Genomic DNA, 26176 nt, shown 5'->3' with positions numbered 1-26176 from the left:
GGTCAGTCAACTGTTCATATCTAGGTGATTGGGAAAAATTGTTTGATAAAATAATAGGCATTTTTCATTGTGTTTTGTTTGAAATCCTGTTGGAGTCCCAGTGAAGGATGCAGTCATTCAGGATCAGTGGGGCAGAGTTCAGAGACAGGCTGGTCAGGGCCCGGCTCACCCCACAGCATCTCGAGTGCCCGCTCTGGTGCTGCTGGTTCTCTGCAGTGGCAACAGACACACACACACACACACACACGCACACACACACACACACAAAAAAAAAAAAAAAAAGAAGAAACAAGAAAGAAAAACAAGAAACAAAAAGCTGAGCAAGAACTGTCTGTGAGTCCTATGGGCCATGAAGATTACAGGCCACGGTGGCATAGTGGACGGTGACCCGGGCAGTCCTCTAGCAGTAGTGGGCCAGGAAGGCCTCTCTGAGGACGTGACATCTCGATTGAGTGACCAGGGGCAGCTGCCCCTTGGGAAGGGGACCACGAGAAGGGAGTTGCTGCTATAAAGCCTTGGGCAGCATCGCAGGACCATGGGTATCAGAGTTGGAAGAGGCAGAGAGGAGATCAGAGGGAACAGGCTTGTGCACCGACGTTCCAGACCCACGTTCCTTTGACTGCGTGCCTCCAGGTAATGAGGAACCAGACCTGCAGCAGGAATGTTCTTCTGGGCTGAGATAATTCGGGGTTGATTGTTCCATCTGTAGTTCACTGGAGAAAGTCAGATGTGCTGAGTGGATGAGGGTGCCTTTCCACCCAGTTGCAGAGACAGGGTAGGCTGAGCAGACCTGAGGTTGAGGACCTCTGTGGTTAGAAAGTCTAGGGGGATTGACACCCAGAGAACACTTTATTCTGTAAAACGACTCACTTGCCAGAAGGACCATGCAACTAATGACTCTACTTCCCACAGCTGCTCAGCCCGTCAAGAGCACGAACTGCTGCTCTTGTAGCCTAAACAGCACCTTCCCGCTGCCAACAGCCTTTATTTTGCTTGTTGCGTATCAAGTAGCTGTTCTGGTTAAGCCTCTGCTCCCGGCTGCATAGAAGACCAGGGGCCTGCGTAGGTCTGGGAGCCACACGCAGAAGCCTGAGTCTCCCCAGGCTCCCAGATGGGGACTCACTGGGGCTGAGGGTACCGTTAACAGACCATGAAGGTGTAGTTTTATTCTTGGGACAAAAATCACTGAGGTATATTCAGAGATTAATAACATCCAACCATGTCTGTCTACAAAGCAAATTCCAGCAGCAGTCTCTACCAACCTTCCGCTCTAGCCAGGTCTCTGAACGTGGCAGACTTCCTATTGCTACTCCGTATTCCTTCCCATCCTTTCTCTTCCCCTCCCAGTCCTGTCCCGCCATCATAAGCCAGATGCAGCTGATAAACTTATAAGTGAAAGGAAATATCGCTGCTATACAAAGAGCTTCTATAAATAGGGGGAAATGGCCAATGACCCTATAGAAAAGTAGGCCTAAGATATGGAGTCACTTTACAGAAAAAGGAATGTAAATGACTCTTACCCATGTGAAAATATGTTCAGACTGGCTCATAAGAGAAAAGCAAATTAAAGCCATGCTAAGACCAGATTGGCAAAAATTCCAGAAGTTTGACAACTAGTGTGCAAGGCTGTAAGGCTGTCGGGCACTGTCAGACTTTGCAGGAGGGAACGCAATGTGGTACAACCCCAGTGGAGAGGAGTTTGGCAGTCCCAGCAAGATGATGTACATGTTGCTTCAGCAATCCGCAAAATTTCTGGAAGCTCTCCCAAAGGTACGCTGGCAAAAATAAGAAAAGATAGCTTCACAAAGATGGGGAAAGTGTATATAAGAAGCAGGGGGATGCCTTAATATATGTCACATATTTGCTTATGAAAATTGAAAGTGAAGGATAAATCATAAAACTAAAAACATGGTTTCTTATGGAGGGGAGGGGGAAAGCAAAGGACCTAGACTTCTTTGAGTAAAGCTGTTCTGTGGATTTAACTGTGGAGCCATGGAACTCATTTTACATACTGATAAAACATCACTAAATATTTTTAAAAAGGAATCCATGGAAATCATGGGTAAAGTTGAGTTAATGAACCTAACGGTGTGTCCGGTTGGTGAGACAACCACACAGAGAGGAGCTGTGATGAGTAGTTTTGAAACACAGCAAGTTACTTTAAGGACAAAAAGCAAAAGCAAACCAAAAATTAAAATCTTAAACTTTTCAGTCATCATGTTGCTTAAGGTGGAGTGAGTTAGTATTATTCTTCTGAGACTGTTGTGGTGTGCAGTGTGGGACAAAGTGAAAGGTGCATTGAAGGCTATTATAGCATCTCAGCCTCGAGGCATTGTCAGCAGAGTCCCCTCAAACACTAAGAGCACTCTACATGTGTTCAAACGCCTCTCCAGGGACAGTATCACCGTGCGAGCCACTGCAGGGCAGCAGTAATAGCTCAGTTTTATACACGAGACTGTTCATGGTGTTCTCAAGGCAAGACTGAAGTGGTTTGCCATTCCCTTCTGACCACATTTTGTCAGAACTCTCCACCATGACCCCTCTGCCTTGGGTGGCCCTACAAGGCATGGCTCATAGCTTCATTGAGTTAGACAAGGCTGTGGTCCATGTGATCAGATTGGTTAGTTTTCTGTGATTGTGGTTTTCATTCTGTCTGCCCTCTGATAGAGAAGGATAAGAGGCTTATGGAAGCTTCCTGGTGGAAGAGACTGACTGAGGGGGAATCTGGGTCATGTTCTGATGGGCGGGGCCATGCTCAGTAGATATTTAATCCAGTTTTCTGTTGATGAGTGGGCTGTGTTCCCTCCCTATTGTTTGACCTGAGACAAAACTATGGTGGAGGTGATGAAGATAATGGCGACCTCCTTCAAAAGGTCCCATGCAGGTACTGCTGCAGTCATTGGCGCCAACCCCGCAGCAGGCCACGGCTGACCCACGCCTCTGCTGGAGACTCCTGGACACTCACAGGCAAGTCTGGATCAGTCTCTTGTGGGCTCACTGCTCCCTTCTCATAGGTCCTGGTGCACACAAGGTTCTGTTTGTGCCCTGCAAGAGTCTGTTTCCCCAGTCCTGTGTAAGTTCTGGTGGCTCTATGGTGGCGTGAATGGCGACCTCCTCCAAGAGGGCTTATGCCACACCCAAGTCTGCTGCACCCAGAGCCCCTGCCCCTGCGGCAGGCCACTGCTGACCCGTACCTCCACAGGAGACACTCAAACACTCAAAGGCAGGTCTGGCTCAGTCTCTGTGGGGTCCCTGGGTCCTGGTGTGCACAACATTTTGTGTGAGCCCTCTAAGCGTCTCTGTTAGGTGATGGGGTTTGATTGTAAATACAGTTATGCCCTTCCTACTGTCTTTCTGGGGCTTCTCCTTTGCTCTTGGAAATGGGGTCTCTTTTTTTTGGTGGGATTCAACATTCTCCTGGCAATGGGTGTTCAGCAGTGGGTTGTAATTTTGGAGTTCTCGCAGGAGAAGAAGAGTGCGCATCCATCTACTCTGCCATCTTGCAGTAGTTTCACAGGGGCTTGAGCATAAACCTGAAGCCAGTCAGGAATTTCTGCAGTATGATAAGGATTTGCAGGTACCAGGAGGTACCAGATCATGAACTCCTTATTGCAAAATTCAGACTTAAACAGAACAAAGTAGGGAAAACCACTAGGCCATTCAAGTGTGACCTAAATCAAATCCCTTACAATTATGCAGTGGAAGTGACAAATAGATTCAAGGGGTTAGACCTGATAGAGCTTCTGAAGAATGATGGGCACAGGCTTGTGACATTGTACAGGAGGCAGTGATCAAGGCATCCTCAAGAAAAAAGAAATGCAAAAAGGCAAAATGGTTGTCTGAGGAGGACTTACTAATAGCTGTGGAAAGAAGAGACACTAAAGGCAAAGGAGAAAAGGCAAGGTATACCCATAATGCAGAGTTCTAGGAGAGATAAGAAAGCTTTCCTCAGTGATTAATGCAGTAGAGGAATTAATGAAATAGAGGAAAACAATAGAATGGGAAAGACTAGAGATCTCTTCAATAAAGTTAGAGATTTCATGCTAAGATGGGCACAATTAAGGACAGAAATGGTATGGACCTAACAGAAGCAGAAGATACCAAGAAGAGGTGGCAAGAATAGACAGAAGAATGGTACAAAAAAGAGCTTCATGACCCAGATAACCATGATGGTTTGATCACCAACCTAAAGCCAGACATCCTGGAATGCAGAGTCAAGTGGGCATTAGGAAGCATTACTACGAACAAAGCTAGTGGAGGTGACGGAATTCCAGTGGAGCTGTTTCAGATCCTGAAAGATGATGCTGTGAAAGTGCTGCAGTCAGTGTGCCAGCAAATTTGGAAAACTCAGCAGTGGCCACAAGACGGGAAAAGGCCAGTTTTCATTCCAATCCCAAGGAAAGGCAATACCAAAGAATGTTCAAACTTCCACACAATAGCATTCATCTCACACGCTAGCAAAGTAATGCTCAAAAATTTTCCAAGTCAGGCTTCAACAGTGTGTGAACAGTGAACTTCCAGATGTTCAAGCTGGATTTAGAACAGGCAAAGGAACCAGAGATCAAATTGCCAACATCTGTTGGATCATAGAAAAAGCAAGAGAGTTCCAGAAAAACATCTACTTCTACTTTATTGACTATGCCAAAGCCTTTGAATGTGTGGATCACAAGAAACTGTGGAAAATTCTTGAAGAGATGGGAATACCAGACCACCTGACCTGTATCCTGAGAAATCTGTAATAAGGTCAAGAAGCAACATTTAGAACTGCACATGGAACAACAGGCTGGTTCCAAATCGGGAAAGAAGTACATCAAGGCTGTATGTTGTCATCCTGCTTATTTAACTTCTATGCAGAGTGCATCATGGAAAATACCAGACTGGATGAAGCACAAGCTGGGATCAAGATTGCAGGGAGAAATTTCAATCACCTCAGATATGCAGATGACACCACCTTTATGGCAGGAAGCAAAGAACTAAAGAGCCTCTTGATGAAAGTGAAAGTGGAGAGTGAAAAAGTTGGCTTAAAACAGCATTCAGAAAACTAAGATCATGGCATCTGGTTCCATCACTTCATGGCAAATAGATGGGAAAACAATGGAAACAGTGACAGACATTATTCTGGGGTTGGGGGGAGCTCTAGAATCACTGCAGATGGTGACTGCAGCCATGAAATTAATAGATGCTTACTTCTTGGAAGAACAACTATGACCAATCTAGACAGCATATTAAAAAGCAGAGAGATTATTCTGCCAACAAAAGTCTAGTCAAAGCTATGGTTTTTCTAGTAGTCATGTATGGATGTGAGAGTTGGACCATAAAGAAAGCTGAGCACCAAAGAATTGATGCTTTTTAACTGTGGTATTGGAGAAGACTCTTGAGAGTCCCTTGGACTGCAAGGAGATGCAACCAGTCTATCCTAAAGGAAACCAGTCCTGAATATTCATTGGAAGGACTGATGCTGAAGCTGAAACTCCAGTACTTTGGCCACCTGATGTGAAGAACTGACCCATTGGAAAAGACTCTGGTGCTGGGAAAGATGGAAGGCAGGAGGAGAAGGGGACGACAGAGGATGAGATGGTTGGATGGCATCACCGACTTGATGGACACAAGTTTGTGCAAGTTACGGGAGTTAGTGATGGACAGGGAAGCCTGGCATGCTGCAGTCCATGGGGTCGCAAAGACTTGGACATGACTGAGTGACTGAACTGAACTGAAATGAACTGGTAGATGAGACATCTAGGCTCTTGGAGTCAAAGTCATTTGCCCAAAGTCAAATGCCTGAGTTGGTGCTTTAGGGGCAAATGCAGAATTGAACTGTACCCACCAAGCTCCAAGTCTGTTCTCCTGATCGACTCTACCATGTGTTGTAACCTCCAAGTTGACCCTAGTAGTACCATCTCTCCTGCCCACCCTCTACCTGCCCTGAGGACAGTTGCTCTGCACGGGTGTTTCCTATCTGTGGTAGGAACAGGGCAGCACAGTGCTTGGCCAAAGGACAGACTTGAAAAATGTTGGGGAAAAAAATGAATGAAAACAGAGAAAATGGCCTTCTTTTCTCTTTGGAAAAAACAGCTGTAAGAGAAAATGAAGAAATGATTCTAAAGGAGAGTCAGGGTCCAAGAGACACTGAGATTTCTGCGTGTCAGGGGTTCTCCAAGACCACCCTCAAGCTGTTATGCTTACAGACGCGGTTGTGGTGTTCTACAGGAAAAGGGTCCCAGTTGAATTGAGCAAAGGGGAAGATGCATGGAGCAGAGACCAGGAGAGACCAGGTGCACGCTCCTAAGCGGTGTCTCCAGTGGAGCTGCATGGAGCCATGGAACTCCCCCAGCAATGCCATGTGACAGCAGGCATGAAGTGTTGTCAACCTGGGAAGCTCATCAGAGTTTCGGTGCCCAGGATTCTTACTGGGCTCAGTCACACAGGTATGCAGTGCCTGCATGCCTGACCTAAGCTACTCGACTCCAGAGCAAAAACAGGCGTCCGCCATAAATCACAGTGTTGGCATAAACTCTAATCAAACTAGCATGATGTGACCGAAGGCCACAGGCATATACAACTGCTCTAATCAGGCAGAACACCCCGAGGGCTCAGAGCTCTTTCTCCTAGGAGCCAGCCAAGGGCCAGTCCTGAAGACAGGTGTTTGTTGGCAATGTGCAGAGTTTGAGCGGCCTCTGCCTGCTGGGTTAACTCTTTCCTGCCCAACCTCCTAAGCAGAGATGAGAGGTGTGCAGGCCCATCCAAACTTTGTCCGCCAATACTCCCTACATCAGCACTTTCTTGAGGACCCCAAATCATTTTCAAAATGATTTTGAAAATGCAAAGTTGCAAGTTTGCAAGTTGATCCATTGGAGGCGTGGCATGAAATAATCAGAGTTTTCATTTCTATGTTTAAAAAAAAAATTACCACTTAAAATTTACCAAAATAAAATTTACCATTTCAATCATTTTTAAGTGTACATTTCAGTAATGTTAAGTATATTCACATTGCTGTGCAACAGATATCCAGAACTTTTCATCTCGCAAAACTAAAACTCTGTTGAACAACTCCCCATTTTCCTTCCCCCAAATCCCTGATTAATATTATTCTACTTTCTGTCTCTATGAATTTGACCACTTCAGGTCCCTCATGGGCTTCCCTGATAGCTCAGTTGGTAAAGAATCTGCCTGCAATGCAGGAGACGCCAGTCTGATTCCTGGGTTGGGAAGATCCACTGGAGAAGGGATAGGCTACCCACTCCAGTATTCTGGCCTGGAGAATTCCATGGACAGTCCATGGGATCGCAGAGAGTCGGACATGACTGAGCACCTTTCACTTTCACTTTAGATCCCTCAGTTAGGTAGAATCATACATAGTACGATCACATACATAACATAGTATGTCTTTTTGTGGCTGGCTTGTTACACTCAGCATAGACTGTCCTCTAGACTCAGCTATGTTGTAGCATATGCCAGAATTTTCTTCCTTTTTAAGGCCGATTAATATTCCATTGTTGGTATAGATCACATTTTGTTTATCTGTTCCTCCATCAGTGGACATTTGGGTTACTTCCATCTCTTGACTATTGTGAATAATGTTGCATTGAATATGAATACGCCAATAGCCCTTTGAGCTCTTGCTTTTTAATTCTTTTTGATAAGATCCAGACTTAGGCTTGCTGGATCATATGGTAATTCTATTTTTAATATTTTGAGGACTGTCCATACTGTTTTCCATAGCGGCTGCACCATTTTACATTTCCACCAATTGCGCACAAAGGTTGCAATTTTTCCATATCTTTGCCAACAATTGTTGTTTTCTTTTATTGGCCACCTAATGGGTGTGAATTTCTATTAGTCAAAATAGAAATCAAATTATCCTTGAACAATATTTCATAGCTGTCCCAAAGCTAGCTTCGCTTTGTATGTCTGCAGATCCCTGAACAGGCTTGCTTTCCTGAAGGAAAAGGGAATTCGTCACCCTTGGAGCAAGAGACACCATGGTGCTAGGCCCTCCATTTTTGAATCATTTTTAATTTATTATAAAGTATTTCAATTTCAGTCTGAATTTGGCAATAAGGAGTTCATGATCTGAGCCACAGTCTGCTACTGGTCTTGTTTTTGCCAACTGTATAGAGCTTCTCCATCTTTGGCTGCAAAGAATATAATCAATCTGATTTTGGTATTTACCATCTGGTGATGTCCATGTGTAGAGTCTTCTCTTGTGTTGGTGGAAGAGGGTATTTGCTATGACCAGTGTGTTCTCTTGGCAAAACTCTATTAGCTTTTGCCCTGCTTCATTCCATACTCCAGGGCCAAATTTGCCTGTTACTCCAGCTGTTTCTTGACTTCCTACTTTTGCATTCCAGTCCCCTATAGTGAAAAGGACATCTTTTTTGGGTGTTTGTTCTAGAATGTCTTGTAGGTCTTAATTCAGACTTAAATTGAAGAAAGTAGGGAAAACCACTAGACCATTCAGGTATGACCTAAATCAAATCCCTTATGATTATACAGTGGAAGTCACAGATTCAAGGGCTTAGATCTGATAGATAGAGCTTCTGATGAACTATGGACGGAGGTTTGTGGCATTGCACAGAAGGCGGTGATCAAGACCATCCCTAAGAAAAAGAAATGCAAAAAGGCAAAACGGTTGTCTGAGGAGGCCTTACAAATAGGTATGAAAAGAAGAAAAGGAGAAAAGGAAAGTTATACCCATTTGAATGCAAAGTTCCAAAGAATAGCAAGGAGAGATAAGAAACCTTCCTTAGTGATCAATGCAAAGAAATAGAAGGAAACAATAGAATGGGGGAAGACTAGAGATGGCTTCAAGAAAATTAGAGATGCCAAGGGAACATTTCATGCAAAGATGAGCACAATAAAGGACAGAAACGGTATGGACCTAACAGAAGCAGAAAATATAAAGAAGAGGTGGCAAGAATACAAAGAAGAACTACACAGAAAAGATCTTCATGAGCCAGATAACTACGATGGTGTGATCACTCACCTAGAACCAGACATCCTGGAATGCAAAGTCAAGTGGTCCTTAGGAAGCATCACTGTGAACAAAGCTAGTGGAGGTGACGGAATTCCAGTTGAGCTATTTCAAATCCTAAAGGATGATTCCCTGAAAGTGCTGCACTCAACATGCCAACAAATTTGGAAAACTCAGCAGTGGCTATAGGACTGGAAAAGGTCAGGTTTCATTCCCATCCCAAAGAAAGGCAATGCCAAAGAATGCTCAAACTACCCCGCAATTGCATTCATCTCACACGCTAGCAAAGTCATGCTCAAAATTCTCCAGGCCAGGTTTCAACAGTTACGTGAACCACGAACTTCCAGATGTTCAAACTGGATTTAGGAAAGGCAGAGGAGCCAGAAATCAAATTGCCAACATCCACTGGATCATTGAAAGAGCAAGAGAGTTCCAGAAAAACATCTACTTCTCTTTATTGACTATGCCAAAGCCTTTGACTGTGTGGATCACAAGAAACTGTGGAAAATTCTTAAGGAGATGAGAATACCAGACCACCTGACCTGCCTCCTGAGAACTCTGTATTCAGGTTAAGAAGCAACAGTTAGAACCAGACATGGAACAACAGACTGGTTCCAAATAGGGAAAGGAGTACGTCAAGGCTGTATATTGTCACCCTGCTTATTTCACTTATATGCAGAGTACATCATGAGAAACGCTGGGCTGAATGAAGCACAAGCTGGAGTCAAGATTGCCAGGAGAAATATCAATCACCTCAGATATGCAGATGACACCACCCTTTTGGCAGAAAGTGAAGAAGAACTAAAAAGCCTCTTGATGAAAGTGAAAGAGAAGAGTGAAAAAGTTGGCTTAAAACTCAACTTTCAGAAAACTAAGATCATGGCATCTGGCTCCAGCACTCCATGGCAAATAGATGGGGAAACAGTGGAAGCAGTGACAGACTTTATTTTGAGGGGCTCCAGAATCACCACAGATGGTGATTGCAGCCATGAAATTAAAAGATGCTTGCTCCTTGGAAGAAAAGTTATGCCTAAACTAGAGAGCGTGTTAAAAAGTAGAAACATTACTTTGCCAACAAAGGTCTGTGTAATCAAAGCTATGGTTTTTCTAGTAGTCATGTATGGATGTGAGAGTTGGACCGTAAAGAAAGCTCAGTGCCGAAGAATTGATGTTTTGCACTGTGGTGTCGGAGAACACTCTTGAGAGTCCCTTGGACTGCAAGGAGATCCATCCAGTCCATCCTAAAGGAGATCAGTCCTGAATATTCATTGGAAGAACTGATGATGAAGCTGATACTCCAATACTGTGGCCACCTGATGTGAAGAGCTGACTCATTTGAAAAGACCCTGATGCTGGGAAAGATTGAAAGCGTTAGAAGGGGATGACAGAGGATAAGATGTTTGGATGGCATCACCAACTCAGTGGACCGGAGTCTGAGAGAGCTCTGGGGGTTAGTGATGGACAGGGAAGCCTGGCATGCTGCAGTCCATGGCGTTGCAAAGAGTCGGACACAACTGAGCAACTAGACTGCCTAATAAAGTGTTTCACTTCAGTTAATGTGTTTCAAAATTAATATTATCCAGTTTTAATTAAACGAAGCCTCAAATTATGATCAAGGAATCCTTACAAAAAGGGTCTTCAAGAAACCCACAGATACAAGATAACGTGATGCAAACCTGAACACCTGTGAAAACAGCCAAGTGATCCTTTATGTAACCTCATCTGAGTTCTCTGCCAAGTCACAATGTGATGTGAAAACAGTAACAGTTTAATAAGAAACTGGCCAAAAAGAGGGAAGAATTCAGGGAACCATTATAAATACAGATGTACATAGACTTGTATGTAAAATAAACATGAACAGTGAAGCCCACGTGAAAAATGTATCATGCCTTGAGACCTGAAGATACCAGCTGCTGTGTGTGTGTGTGTGTGTGTGTGTGCACATGCCTGTGTGAATACTAAAATCTTTTCATCAACAGTGGCATGTGGTCAAAAATATTTGGAGACAACTGCTCTAAGCAGAGGATCAAGCATTACTGGATTACTGTTGTTCATTACTGGACCTTTGGAGGAATAACCAAAGACCTACAAGACTTTTTAGAACTAACACCCAAAAAAGATGTCCTCTTCATTATAGGGGACTGGAATGCAAAAGTAGGAAGTCAAGAAACACCTGGAGTAACAGGCAAATTTGGCCTTGGAATGCGGAATGAAGCAGGGCAAAGACTAATAGGGTTTTGCCAAGAAGATGCACTGGTCATAGCAAACACCCTCTTCCAACAACACAAGACTCTACACATGGACATCACCAGATGGTCAACACTGAAATCAGATTGATTATATTCTTTGCAGCCAAAGATGGAGAAGCTCTATACAGTCAACAAAAACAAGACCAGGAGCTGACTGTGGCTCAGATCATGAATTCCTTATTACCAAATTCAGACTGAAATTGAAGAAACTAGGGGAAACCACTAAACCATTCAGGTATGACCTAAATCAAATCCCTTATGATTATACAGTGGAAGTGAGAAATGGATTTAAGGGCCTGGATCTGATAGATAGAGTGCCTGATGAACTATGGAGTGAGGTTCGTGACATTGTACAGGAGACAGGGATCAAGACCATCCCCATGGAGAAGAAATGCAAAAAAGCCAAATGGCTGTCTGGGGAGGCCCTACAAATAGCTGTGAAAAGAAGAGAAGCGAAAAGCAAAGGAGAAAAGGAAAGATATAAGCATCTGAATGCAGAGTTCCAAAGAATAGCAAGAAGAGATAAGAAAGCCTTCTTCAGTGATCAATGCAAAGAAATCGAGGAAAACAACAGAATGGGAAAGACTAGATATCTCTTCAAGAAAATGAGAGATACCAAGGGAACATTTCATGCAAAGATGGGCTCGATAAAGGACAGAAATGGTCTGGACCTAACAGAAGCAGAAGATATTAAGAAGAGGTGGCAAGAATACATGGAAGAACTGTACAAAAAACATCTTCACGACCCAGATAATCATGATGGTGTGACCACTCACCTAGAACCAGACATCTTGGAAAGTGAAGTCAGGTGGGCCTTGGAAAGCGTCACTACGAACAAAGCCAGTGGAGGTGATGGAATTCCAGTTGAGCTGTTTCAAATCCTGAAAGATGATGCTGTGAAAGTGCTGCACTCAATATGCCAGCAAATTTGGAAAACTCAGCAGTGGCTACATGACTGGAAAACGTCAGTTTTCATTCCAATCCCAAAGAAAGGGAATGCCAGAAAATGCTCAAACTACTACACAATTGCACTCATCTCACATGTTAGTAAAGTAATGCTCAAAATTCTCCAAGCCAAGCTTCAGCAATACGTGAACCGTGAACTCCCTGATGTTCAAACTGGTTTTAGAAAAGGCAGAGGAACCAGAGATCAAATTGCCAACATCCGCTGGATCATGGAAAAAGCAAGAGAGTTCCAGAAAAACATCTATTTCTGCTTTATTGACTATGCCAAAGCCTTTGACTGTGTGGATCACAATAAACGGTGGAAAATTGTGAAAGAGATGGGAATACCAGACCACCTGACCTGCCTCTTGAGAAACCTGTATGCAGGTCAGGAAGCAACAGTTAGAACTGGACACGGAACAACAGACTGGTTCCAAATAGGAAAAGGAGTACGTCAAGGCTGTATATTGTCACCCTGCTTATTTAACTTATATGCAGAGTACATCATGAGAAACGCTGGACTGGAAGAAACACAAGCTGGAATCAAGATTGCTGGGAGAAATATCAATCACCTCAGATATGCAGATGACACCACCCTTATGGTAGAAAGTGAAGAGGAACTAAAAAGCCTCTTGAAGAAAGTGAAAGAGGAGAGCGAAAAAGTTGGCTTAAAGCTCAACATTCAGAAAATGAAGATCATGGCATCTGGTCCCATCACTTCATGGGAAATAGATGGGGAAACAGTGGAAACAGTGTCAGACTTCATTTTGGGGGGCTCCAAAATCACTGCAGATGGTGGCTGGAGCCATGAAATTGAAAGACGCTTACTCCTTGGAAGGAAAGTTATGACTAACCTAGATAGCATATTCAAAAGCAGAGATATTACTTTGCCGACTGAGGTCCGTCTAGTCAAGGCTATGGTTTTTCCTGTGGTCATGAATGGATGTGAGAGTTGGACTGTGAAGAAGGCTGAGCACTGAAGAATTGATGCTTTTGAACTATGGTGTTGGAGAAGACTCTTGAGAGTCCCTTGGACTGCAAGGAGATCCAACCAGTCCATTCTGAAGGAGATCAGCCCTGGGATTTCTTTGGAAGGAATGATGCTGAAGCTGAAACTCCAGTACTTTGGCCACCTCATGTGAAGAGTTGACTCACTGGAAAAGACTCTGATGCCTGGAGGGATTGGGGGCAGGAGGAGAAGGGGACGACTGAGGATGAGATGGCTGGATGGCATCACAGACTCAATGGACGTGAGTCTGAGTGAACTCCAGAGATGGTGATGGACAGGGAGGCGTGGCGTGCTGCGATTCATGGGGTTGCAAAGACTCGGACACGAGTGAGCGACTGCACTGAACTGAACTGAACCAAAGGATATTGGGCATAGGCTGGACATTTGTCAAATGTGGAGAGCGGAACTTGGCTTTGTTAAGGAAAAGAGTGTGACCTGGAAACAATCCTGAGGTTTTCCAAGCCCTGGTGAGAGCTGTGGTCAGCCCTAAACAGCTGACCCCACTACTGTGGTGGCATCTCCTTTGTGAGGACTCTCTGGAATGGCTCCCTTCTTTTAAACTCATCCTCAGTTTCCTTATCTATAAAATGGTAACAAGGTTAGGGGCCTGGGGTGAGGTGCTGGGGCAAGGGTGCTGCTGGGGCAGCTAGTCTGATTATCAGCCAGACTATTTGTTAAGCTTTTAGAACCGCAAAAATACTACATACACCTTGAAAATGTTATGACAAATACAGAAAGAAATGAGAATCTCCCCTAATTCTCCTTGTTTTCAGTATGTTCCTGTTTCCATAAATGGCTGCAAAAGACAGTCTGAGATCCTTATTTTTAAACTGATTTCTTTCCATGGGTTTTCCTGTGTCAATCCATCCTTTGTTAAATCATTTAGAATAGCTGCATTATGCTCCACTGGTGGCTGTCCTGTAGTTAATACGTCAGACCCCCTGTCACCTCCACGGCTTCTTCCTGTGCCTGGTGAGCCCCTCCCAGCTCTGCCCCTAGTTTCTGTGTCCATGGGCACCTCCAGCCTAGATGGGCCTGGATCTCCAGGATCAGCCGATGGTTCCCAGGTTCCTTCCAACCCTGCAGGTCAAGAAGAACCGGCTATCGCTTCCTCTTCCATTGTCAGCCCGCAGACACGCACACACAGGCACACAAGACCCTCAGCCAGAGCCCAGCACAGAGGCTCCAGGAGGGCCTCTGCCACATCCACAGCTGGTACCTGATGGACGAGTGAGCGAGAGAAGGAGGGAAGGGGAAGGGAAAGGGGGGGGAGGGAGGGAGGAGGGAAGGGGAAGGGAAAGGGGGGGAGGGAGGGAGGAGGGAAGGGGAAGGGAAAGAGGGGAGGGAGAAGGGAGGAGGGAAGGAGAAGGGAAAGAGGGGGGAGGGAGGGAGGAGGGAAGGGGAAGGGAAAGGGGGGGGAAGAAGGGAGGAGGGAAGGGGAAGGGAAAGAGGGGGGGAAGAAGGGAGGAGGGAAGGGGAAGGGAAAGAGGGGGGAGGGAGGGGGGAGGAGGGAAGGGAGGGAGGGGGGAAGGGGAAGGGAAAGGGGGGGAGGGAGGGAGGGAGGAGGGAAGGGGAAGGGAAAGGGGGGGAGGGAGGGGGGGAGGAGGGAAGGGGAAGGGAAAGAGGGGGGGAGGAGGGAAGGGGAAGGGAAAGAGGGGGGGGAGAAGGGAGGAGGGAAGGAGAAGGGAAAGAGGGGGGAGGGAGGGAGGAGGGAAGGGGAAGGGAAAGGGGGGGGAAGAAGGGAGGAGGGAAGGGGAAGGGAAAGGGGGCGGGGAGAAGGGAGGAGGGAAGGGGAAGGGAAAGGGGGGAGGGAGAAGGGAGGAGGGAAGGGGAAGGGAAAGAGGGGGGAGGGAGAAGGGAGGAGGGAAGGGGAAGGGAAAGAGGGGGGAGGGAGAAGGGAGGAGGGAAGGGGAAGGGAAAGAGGGGGGAGGGGGGGGGAGAAGGGAGGAGGGAAGGCGGTTTGCACACACCTCCAGGCTCCCACTCCTTAATTTCTTTCCCTTGAACACTCTTGCTAGTCCTCCAAGCTCAGATCAGAGGCCCCTCTGGGCAGTCCTCTTAGGCTGTATCTCCACATGCATGGTCTTGCTTAACTTTCACAGCAGCCCTTGTGAGGGAGGTCCTATTTTTACTACATTTTGCAGATCAGGAAACTGAGGCTTGGCAAGTTTCAATAATTTGCCCAAACAGTGACAGACTTTATTTTCTTGGGCTCCCAAATCACTACAGACAGTGACTGCAGCCACGAAATTAAAAGATGCTTGCTGAGCGCCAAAGAACTGATGCTTTTGAATTGTGGTGTTGGAGAAGACTCTTGAGAGTCCCTTGGACTGCAAGGAGATCCAACCAGTCAATCCAAAGGAAATCAGTCCTGAATATTCATTGGAAGGACTGATGCAGAAGCTGAAACTCCAATACTTTGACCATCTGATGTGAAGAACTTACTTATTGGAAAAGACCCTGATGCTGGGGAGGATGGAAGGCAGGAAGAGAAGGGCATGACCAAGGATGAGATGGTTGGATGGCATCACCGATTCAAGGAAATGAGTTTGAGCAAGTTCCAGGAGTCAGTGATGGACTGGGTAGCCTGGCATGTTGCAGTCCATGGGGTCGCAAAGACTCAGAGACAACTGAGCAACTGAACTGAACTGAGCTCCTTGGAAGAAAAGCTATGATGAACCTAACAGCATATTAAAAAGTAGAGACATCACTTTGCCAACAAAAGTCTGTATAGTCAAAGCTATTTCTCTTCTAGTAGTCATGTATGGATGGGAGAGTTGGACCATAAAGAAGGCTGAGCACCAAAGAATTGATGCTTTCAAACTATAGTGCTGGAGGAGACTCTTGCGAGTCCCTTGGACAGCAAGGAGATCCAACCAGTCCATTCTAAAGGAAATCAACCCTGAGTATTCATTGGAAGGACTGATGCTGAAGCTGAAGCTCAATGCTTTGGCCACATGATGTGAGGACCTGACTCAAAAGACCCTGATGCTGGGAAAGATTGAGGGCAGGAGGAGAAGGGGACGACAGAGGATGAGATGGCTGGATGGCATCACCAGCTCGGTGGGCATGAATTTGAGCAAACTCTGGGAGATACTGAAGGGCAGGGAAGCCTGGTGTGCTACAGTCCATGGGTTGTAAAGAGTCAGACAAGACTGGGCAACTGAACAACAAACGCACAATAGGAAGAGGAAGGCATGGGGTCTAAGTCCCTTCCTAACCCCTAATACTCGAAGATCCTCAGACTCCCACAGCCCAGTGCGGCCCAACACAGCCCTTGGAACCAGAACCAGGATTCTTGCGATCACGTCCCATTCCTATACTCCACCTCCTGTGAGAATGTGAACCTCCCAAACAGGCCATGCCGCAACAGAGGACCACATTGCAAGCACTCGAGAAGTCTGAATGAAGAAATCCTTTCCTGCTTCATGGTACCAGCCAGTCTCCCATTAGATGAGAGAAGACTCAGATTGTGGAAAAAGAGCAACCATTTTGCAGCACCAGCTGGTGCCGCAGCCTTGGTGGATTTGAAAAAAATTCAGAGAGCAACTGAGTTCTCTCTGTTAAACCTCCGTGTGTTCCTGGCGACCAGATTTTGGATGTCATGGAGGCAGGAAGAAGTGGGTGGAAGAGGCAGAAGGCGGGGCTCCCTTATTCCCGAAGGCCTTTGTGACTGGTGGGGTTCAGGCTGTTTGAAGGATTGTGGGCCTGGCACAAGCTCTCAGATCCCCATGGAGCCTGGTGATTCCTCTGGCCCTTGAATTCCACTTTGGTAAGAGTTATACCAGGCTTTGTCCCTGGCCTCTTGAGCACAAAACACCCTGCAATTCTAGATGAGAAAGTGTGCCAGTCTGGAAGGTACAAACTCCTGGCTCCCTCTGCATAGAACTGACGCTCTCCTTGCTAAAACCACCAACCCTCCTTGGCAGAAAGGGTGGTGGCAACCAGTGGCCTGCTGTCTGCTTCTGCAGAATATTCTACTCCCTGCTTCTGACAGGCTAAAAGTAATCAAATCCTAATAAATATCACTTTTAATAAATCCCCCTTGCATGACTTTCTCCAATTAATATGGACTCATTATGTGTATTGGGCCTTCATATAAAGCCCCAATTATGTGACAGATACTGTGCTGGGCAATTTTTGTGAGTCATTTAAGATTTGGGAAAGCCCCTCCAACTTTTATTTATGCCCATTTCACAGATGAGGAAGCACAGGTACACCAAAGCTAAATAACATGCCTACATTTGCCCAATGAAAGGTGGCAGGACTTCCCTGGTGGCACAGTGGGTAGGAATCCACCTGCCAATGTCCCCTGACATGGGTTCAATCCCCGCTCTGGGAAGATCCCACACGCTGTGGAGCACCTCTGCCTATGCACCATGACTACTGAGCCTGCGCTCTGGAGCCCATGAGCAGCAGTTAGCAAGCCCGTGTGCCGCAAGTACTGAAGCCTCCATGCCTAGAGCCTGTGTTCCTCGACAAGAGAAGCCCCCAGTCTCTGCAACTCAAGCCCAAGCAACAAAGACTCACTGTAGCAAAAAAAAAAAAAGGAAAGGAAAGGATGGCAGAGCCAGGTTTCAAACCTGTATCTCTCTGACTCCAAAGTCCATACTCTTTGGAGTCTCACTTTATGGGGTCTCACTTTGCATGTGCCCCCTTATCGCCCTGTACCCTCCTCATTCCAGGCTTAGGCTGCTGATGACCACCAGCTTGGGTTAGTTTTTGTAAAATGCTATTGTCTTCCATGGGTCACAGTGTAGATGGCCCAGGGCACTGTGTGTGTGTGTGTGGGTGTGTGTGCGTGCGTGCATGCGTTAGGGAGAACACATGCTTGAGGGAGCAGAGCCTCCACATGAGACAGTGCCTGGAGACTCTGCATGATTGCAGGTTGGAAAGAGTTCCTCAGATTCCCAAATCAGTTTCTGACTTCAGTCCCAGGTTGGCTGTGTCACTTTCAAGAGTTATAATGAGCTGGATGGATGAACTGGCATGTATCTGAAACTCAACCAGGACTTATCTCGTTACCGGCTGGAAGCTCCCCTGTATTAGTCAGCTTTAGTTCAGTTCAGTCACTCAGTTCATGTCCAACTCTTTGTGACCCCATGAATCGCAGCACACCAGTCCTCCCTGTCCATCACCAACTCCTGGAGTTCACTCAGACTCACGTCCACCGAGTCCGTGATGCCATCCAGCCATCTCATCCTCGGTCGTCCCCTTCTCCTCCTGCCCTCAATCCCTCCCAGCATCACAGTCTTTTCCAATGAGTCAACTCTTTGCATGAGGTGGCCAAAGGACTGGACCTTCAGCTTCAGCATCATTCCTTCCAAAGAAATCCCAGGGTTGATCTCCTTCAGAATGGACTGGTTGGATCTCCTTTCAGTCCAAGAGACTCTCAAGAGTCTTCTCCAACACCACAGTTCAAAAGCATCAATTCTTCAGTGCTCAGCCTTCTTCACAGTCCAACTCTCACATCCATACATGACCACAGGAAAAACCATAGCCTTGACTAGACGGACCTTAGTCAGCAAAGTAATGTCTCTGCTTTTGAATATGCTATCTAGGTTGGTCATAACTTTTCTTCCAAGGAGTAAGCGTCTTTTAATTTCATGGCTGCAGTCACCATCTACAGTGATTTTGGGGCCCCCCAAAATAAAACCTGACACTGTTTCCACTGTTTCCCCATCTATTTCCCATGAAGTGATGGGATCAGATGCCATGATCTTCGTTTTCTGAATGTTGAGCTTTAAGCCAACTTTTTCACTCTCCTCTTTCACTTTCATCAAGAGGCTTTTTAGTTCCTCTTCACTTTCTGCCATCAGGGTGGTGTCATCTGCATATCTGAGGTGATTGATATTTCTCCCGGCAATCTTGATTCCAGCTTGTGTTTCTTCCATTCCAGCGTTTAACAAAATACCGCAGGCTGAGTGGTTTAAACAACATGCATGTATTTCGCACAGAGAAGTGAATGAAGTCTAAGATCAAGGTGCCAACAGATTTGGTTCCTGGTGAGAACTTTCTTTCTGACTTAAAGATGAGTATCTTCTGGCTGTGTCCTGCCTCAAATGGCAAAGAAAGAAAGGCTCTGGCCTCTCTTCTTCTTTTAAGAGCGTTAATCCCATTATGTGGGCTTCCGAGGTGGCTCAGGGGTAAAGAATCTGCCTGCCAATGCAGGAGACACAGGAGATGCAGATTCGATCCCTGGGTCAGGAAGATCCCCTGGAGGAGACCGTAGCTACCCACTCCAGTATTCTTGCCTGGAGAATCCCATGGACAGAGGAGCCTGGTGAGCTAGAGGCCATTGGGTTGCAAAGAGTCAGACACACCTGACCTAGTAGGCATGCATACATGCATGAAATCCCATCATGCGTGACCCTGCCCTCATGACCTCATCTAAACCTTAGGGTTTCAACATATGAATTTGGGTCGGGGACATATTTTTTTCCATAGCTCCCTCTCCCAATACCAGTACAGCTGACCACACAACCCAGTGAGCTCTGGATGACTGCAGACTTCCCAGAGCCATCCAGGCAGCCTGGGAGGCCTGTAGCCCCAGGAGACCTGTAGCCCATGGAGGTGTAGCTATCTTTCTGTCTGCTCTCTGTCTTCAGTGCGGGGTGTCTGTTGGCTCCATCTGTTGCCTCCATCTGTTGCTCCCCTTGCTCAAAGGGCTCCAGGGGAACCAGCAAGCCCCTGGACTTCCAGCCCCACAGTATGGGCGACAGTGGTCACCTCTTTCCAGGGAACGCTGGCTGCTCCTTAGCAGAGTCCCTGGAGCTGGTGACATGCAGACCTGCCAAGGCGCCAGCTCCCCATGTTGGGACAACTGGGAGGGAGAGGTCGAGGGTGACACTCTAGTTAGGAAAAGAAAATGTGTCAGGAGGATCCTAGAGGATAATTCCTTGGTAATCCTTGGAAAAGTTTGTTTATACTGGTCTGCAGTTCCTTATCTGCATTTCTGATATCCAAAGATCTCTAAACATTAGATGTTTTCCTTAATCTAGTTGATGGCAAAAGGTGAACTGAGCTGGTGTGAGGCAAAGTGTGACATCTGTATTTATTTCACCAAAATTGCCTGTTTCTATTTCCTGCCCTGAAATGTCAAGGTGGCCGGCTGTGGAGTGCCACCACACTCAGAGTTCCACTGGAATCCAGCAGGGGAGGGATTCTAATGCCAGCTTGTAGTCGAGGCTGTTTGAGCACCACATTGGAAGCTTGAAAAGAAACAGCTGATAAGCAGAAGCAGGACCTTTGGGCACTGTCTTTAAATGCCAGGTCCCCGAGAGCTCAGCTGGTAAAGAATCCGCCTGTAATGCAGGAGACTCCGGTTTGATTCCTGGGTCAGGAAGAGCCCCTGGAGAAGGGAGAGGCTACCCACTCCAGTATTCTTGGGCTTCCTTTGTGGCTCAGCTGGTAAAGATCCTCCTGCAATGTGGGAGACCTGGGTTTGATCCTTGGGTTGGGAAGATCCTCTGGAGAAGGGAAAGGCTGCCCACTCCAGTATTCTGGCCTGAAGAATTCCTTGGACTGTATAGTCCACGGGGTTGCAAAGCGTCAGACATGATGGAATGACTTTCACTTCACTTCACTTCAGTGTCCAATGTACTCCATCCCACACCTCTAACTATAAACACCATGGAGAAATACAGTTTGGCCTTCCTGAACTTTCTGCTTTGGCAGTAGTGAAGCCATCAGCCTGCTGGAAAGCACTGCCTTAGAGAGTGTCATGGGTGGGGTGTTGTTATAAAGCAGAAAACCCGGACAGAAAGACAGACACACACAAAGGGGTGATGGTGTGAAGACCGCAGTTATGCTGCCACAAGCCAAGGACTACTGGGAGCTGCCAGAAGCTGAAAGAGGCAAGGTAGGCACCTTCGGCAAGGTTCAGAGGCAGGACCACCCTGCTGACACCTCGGTTTTGGACTTCATCTGCAGGACTGAGAGGTGATGAATTTCTGTTCTCAGCTCCCGGTGCACCTCCCTCTGCCTTATACGCCCTTCTCCAGCTTCTCCATCTGGCTCACCCTCATCTGTCCCCTAGAAGTATCCTGCATCCCTTCTGTGAACTCCGTCCTGACCTGCAGACTGGGTCAGGCATGATTCTGGGGTCTGTGCACCTTGACAAGAGCACCTATATGGGCCCTTGTGTGGGTAGCAGAGGCCTCCGGCCTCTGTGGGAGCTCCTTGAGGGCAGATCCAGGCCCCTAAAGGCGCCAGCAATGAACTGGATGGCCCTGAGCTTGGCTTGTCAGGAGCTCCCTGTGGCCCTCCAGCGGGCGACGTGACCCACCTGTTTCTTTCTGCAGGAACTCTCCAAACTGGGCCTGGGGAGTGACATGGACGTAGAGCTGCAGACCCTTCAGCTGCCGGTGGATTACAGGGAAGTGAAGCAGAGGGTCGCCAGAATCTGGAAAGATCTTCAACCGCAAGTAAATGACAGTGAGGGAGGCAGGGGGGCTGGGAGCAGGAGGTGGGCTGATTATGTGTGGAGAGCCTGTGAACCCCAGGACCCTGGTTCTAGGGTTGATGGCTCAAGTGAACCCTGCCCCCTGCCCAGCAGTAACAGCCCAGACAGTTTCAAAAGGGTCTGGTTATAAAAGTTTAAGATGAAATACATAGTAGAATCTTAGAATAAGACTCTGGAAAGAGAGAAGGAGGAAAGGAAAAGGAAGCTTTATTCCCAGCCTGGACTCAAAGGTAGTTCCCAGCTAACAGAGAGGCCCTTGGGTTAGTCCCAGCCAGGCCCTTGCAGAGCAGGTGGGTTGGAGATGGGGTGTGAGGCAAGGACCTCTTGGCCTAGGAGAGCATTTGGAGGGTGGCCCCCACCAGGAGGTGGGAGAGTGACCCACCTGGGGGGGCCCATTTCATCACTCCCAGAATAGCTTATCAGAGCAGAGTTGCTATGCAAGAGACTGGTACAAGCATCCCCCAGATATGAAGACCAGATGATATTAGTAGAACAAACACCACCAGACCTTCAAGATGATACACCAATGTTTTGATAATATAATGAGCTATTTTTTTCAAAGAGGAAAAATAATCAGCTCAAAAGATTCTAACAGTATTTTATTGGACTGTTCTTGATGAAAGTGAAAGTGGAGAGTGAAAAAGTTGGCTTAAAGCTCAACATTCAGAAAATGAAGATCATGGCATCCGGTCCCATCACTTCATGGGAAATAGATGGGGAAATAATGGAAACAGTGTCAGACTTTATTTTTGGGGGGCTCCAAAATCACTGCAGATGGTGATTGCAGCCATGAAATTAAAAGATGTTTACTCCTTGGAAGAAGAGTTATGACCAACCTAGATAGCGTATTCAAAAGCAGAGACATTACTTTGCCGACTAAGGTCCGTCTAGTCAAGGCTATGGTTTTTCCTGTGGTCATGTATGGATGTGAGAGTTGGACTCTGAAGAAGGCTGAGTGCCGAAGAATTGATGCGTTTGAACTGTGGTGTTGGAGAAGACTCTTGAGAGTCCCTTGGACTGCAAGGAGATCCAACCAGTCCATTCTGAAGGAGATCAGCCCTGGGATTTCTTTGGAAGGAATGATGCTAAAGCTGAAGCTCCAGTCCTTTGGCCACCTCATGCAAAGAGCTGACTCATTGGAAAAGACTCTGATGTCTGGAGGGATTGGGGACAGGAGGAGAAGGGGATGACAGAGGATGAGATGGCTGGATAGCATCACTGACTCGATGGACATGAGTCTGAGTGAACTCCAGGAGTTGGTGATGGACAGGGAGGCCTGGCGTGCTGCGATTCATGGGGTCACAAAGAGTCGGACACGACCGAGCGACTGAACTGAACTGAACTTCCTTTATTAAACTTTCATAAAAGAGATGGAACCTTCCAGGGAAAGACTAAGCTTCTCCTGGGATGGTCTTAGATAACAGCTGGGATCCTCAGGGAAAAAGGGAATACACTGCCCTATAAGAAATAAGAAAATATTTAAATTAGATTCCACGTAGATGTCTATCTCGGAGAAGGCAGTGTCACCCCACTCCAATACTCTTGCCTGGAAAATCCCATGGGTGGAAGAGCCTGGTGGGCTGCTGTCCATGGGGTCGCTAAGAGTCGGACATGACTGAGCGACTTCACTTTGACGCATCGGAGAAGGAAATGGCAATCCACTCCAGTGTTCTTGCCTCGAGAATCCCAGGGACGGGGGAGCCTGGTGGGCTGCCGTCTATGGGGTCGCACAGAGTCTGACACAACTGAAGCGACTTAGCAGCAGCAGCAGCAGGTGTCTAACCAGTTACTTTTTGTTCCAGCACATTCATCAAGGGGGGCAGGCAAGGGATGGGTGTGATGATGGCACATTTTGGGGGTTGGGATGTCTTGCCCCCCAGAGCTCTCCCTCTGAACCATCTGGAGAGCAGCGGGGACCTCAGTTTCCCTAATCTTCTGCCTCCGCATGTGCTCACACAGTTCGTTGTGCATGTGGGCGTGGACCCCACCGCCAAGGCCATCTTTCTGGAGCAGTGCAGCAAGAACCGAGGCTACCGGGACGCCGACATCCGGGGCTTCCGGCCCGAGCGTGGCGTGTGCCTTCCAGATGGCCCAGAAGTGATCGCGTCAGAGGTCAGCATGAAGGCGGTCAGCAGGCGGGCAGCAGTGCAGGGCGTGGAGGTGGCCTTTTCCCGAGACGCGGGTAGGTGCGTTCTGATACTGGGCTTGCAGGGGAGGAGGGAGGGCTGAAGTGGCCTCTGACCAAACTTCCTCCTAGGTTGTGCCATCCTGTGCCATCTGGCTGGGTGCTTGGAGCTGCCCAGAGTCATGCAGACCCACACGTTGCTCACTTCTGCCTAGGACTGATTCTGAGGACCCGCCCACTCACTAGCCTTTGGCGGCTGGCAGAAGAGAAGGGGTGGGTAGGGGGTGTTCAGAGCCACTAACATTTTGTGGATGACTTTTTTTTTTTTTGGCCTTATTTTATTCTTTTTTTTTAATTGGGTGATAATTGCTTTACTGTATATATCTATATATATATACACAGTACTATATATATATACTGTATATATGTATACTGTATATAGATATATCTCACCTCCCTCTTGAGCCTCCCTGCAAGCCCCCCTCTCCTCCTCCCCCTCACACCCCGCTAGGTCTCACAGAGCACCAGGCTGGGCTCCCTGTGTTGCAGAGCAGCTTCCCACTGGCTCTGTTTTCCACGTGGTGGTGTATATATGTCGATACCATCCCAGTTTATCCCATGCTCTCCTTACCCCACTGTGCTCACAAGTGTGTCCTCTCCATTCCTTCCCTGTGAACAGGTTGATCAGCATGGTGTTTCTAGATTCCTCCATATGCTTTAATATAGTATATTTGTTTTCTCTTTCCCACTTCATTCTGTGTGACAGGCTCTAGGTTCATCCACTTTACTACAACCGACTCAAGTTCATTGCTTTTCATGGCTGAGTAATATTCCACTGTATATGTACCACAACTTCGTTATCTATCCATCTGTCAGTGGGCATCTAGATTGCTTCCATGTCCTAGCTGTGGTATACAGGCCGCAGTGAACACTGGGGTTCGTGTGTCTTTTTGAATTGTGGTTTTCTAAGGGCATATACCCAGTAATGGGATTGCTGAGTTACTTTTATTTATTGCAGCAAAGTTGTGAATGAACCATTCTAGTTTAGCCTCAGATGAAGATTAATTTTCCTTTGTTTCTCCAGATTCTGACCCCCTAGGAGGTAGTTAAGTCTCCTTCAAAAGAATGAATGAAGAAATCATTACTGAATTAAATCATATGAGCCTTATTCGGGCCCTAGCACAGCCTTGGAAGGTTCTTGCTTTATTCAGTGGCCAATGAATTGAGAAGCAAGGGCTAAGTTCATAGACCAACCTCTTGCCCACCTGATGAAAGGGGTTTAATTTTAAAGATGAGACAAAGGGAGGAGGAGTGGGGCTAATGATGGGGAGGCATATGCGTTAGTCTACCTGGGAAGACTTTTTCTGGGGAGTAGGATGCCACTCTGCTTTTATGCTTTTTATGGTCCTTAATGGCTGGTCCTGACCACCAGCAGGTGTGTGGCCTAATTAGCCTAAATATTAGGCTAACTTAGTAAAATTAATGCATAATGAGACTCAGGGTTTGTTGGAGGTCAGGTTCCTGGCCATCTTGGTCCCAACTGGTACCATCTTGTTTGTTTGTAGCTTTCTTTCTTATCCTTGAATCCTTTAACTTAAATATTTATGTTAACTCCTGCTAAATGTGGGGCCTGGCAGGTTTTGAGCAAAAATCTGGAGCGCTTCTAGAAATAACACCATCCCCACCTCTTCCTAGTTACTGCTTCTCATTCTTGAGGGCCACTGAAGGGTGAAGGTCTGACTTCTGAGGCTGCTTCCTGCTGAACATGAGTGCCGTTTTCCCCTGGATTAGGGGAGCAGAACTGTTCCTGACTAGCCTAAATTAAGTCTAATTATCAGCAAGCTGCAGTCAGAATTGTTTGTTTGTACGCTTATATTAGTATCATCTGAAGCTTGATGACTTCAAAGTCATCAAAGTCACATTTACTAAGGAAGCTGACAAGACAAGGCCCAGAGATAAGGAGGAAGATAATGGCAATTAATGGGGCCAAGAAATGGAAAAAAGGCAAGTTAGCCTGGGAAGACCCTGCCTGACTATGTTCCAGATGGAGCTTGGATCTAGACCTCATGTGTTCTATCTGTATAACCATTGAGCTTGCTCATATCTTTTCTATGTTTATCTCAACCAACTGAGTTACTGACATATGTATAGCAGGTTTTATTAGGAACTGTGCAGGCTTCCCCTTGCTCAGCAAGGAGATAGTCAAGGGCTAGTCTGTTGTTCAGAACAGCATATGTTAGAGAGTCCAGAGAAGTATGGAGTTCTTGTAAGGCATGCCCTGTGTTTTTAGACAAGTCTTTAAAGGCATGGGTGAGATTTTGTAGAGTGATTTCACGCTGTGCAAACCTTCCCCAGGGGGCCACTAGTCTGAGGGAAGTCCTTACTGCTGCCAGAATGAGTCCTTTCATCTCGG

At 46.8% G+C, this 26176-nt stretch overlaps 1 protein-coding gene across 3 annotated transcripts in view; it reads left to right on the top strand.

Moving 5' to 3' along the window:
* Positions 1 to 26176, top strand: part of PGPEP1L (pyroglutamyl-peptidase I like) — an 85198-nt gene that overhangs the window by 49752 nt on the left and 9270 nt on the right. For all 3 annotated transcript variants that reach the window (XM_069559250.1, XM_069559249.1, XM_069559252.1), the window contains 2 exons: positions 21478 to 21600; positions 23598 to 23824. In XM_069559250.1, the coding sequence (XP_069415351.1) occupies positions 21508 to 21600; positions 23598 to 23824 (320 nt within the window). In that variant the 5' untranslated portion in view covers positions 21478 to 21507. The remainder of the gene's footprint in view (positions 1 to 21477; positions 21601 to 23597; positions 23825 to 26176) is intronic.

This window comes from Ovis canadensis, chromosome 18 (genome assembly GCF_042477335.2).
Source record: "Ovis canadensis isolate MfBH-ARS-UI-01 breed Bighorn chromosome 18, ARS-UI_OviCan_v2, whole genome shotgun sequence".
Taxonomy (NCBI): Eukaryota; Metazoa; Chordata; class Mammalia; order Artiodactyla; family Bovidae; genus Ovis; species Ovis canadensis.
This window is presented reverse-complemented; position numbering and strand designations above follow the sequence as displayed.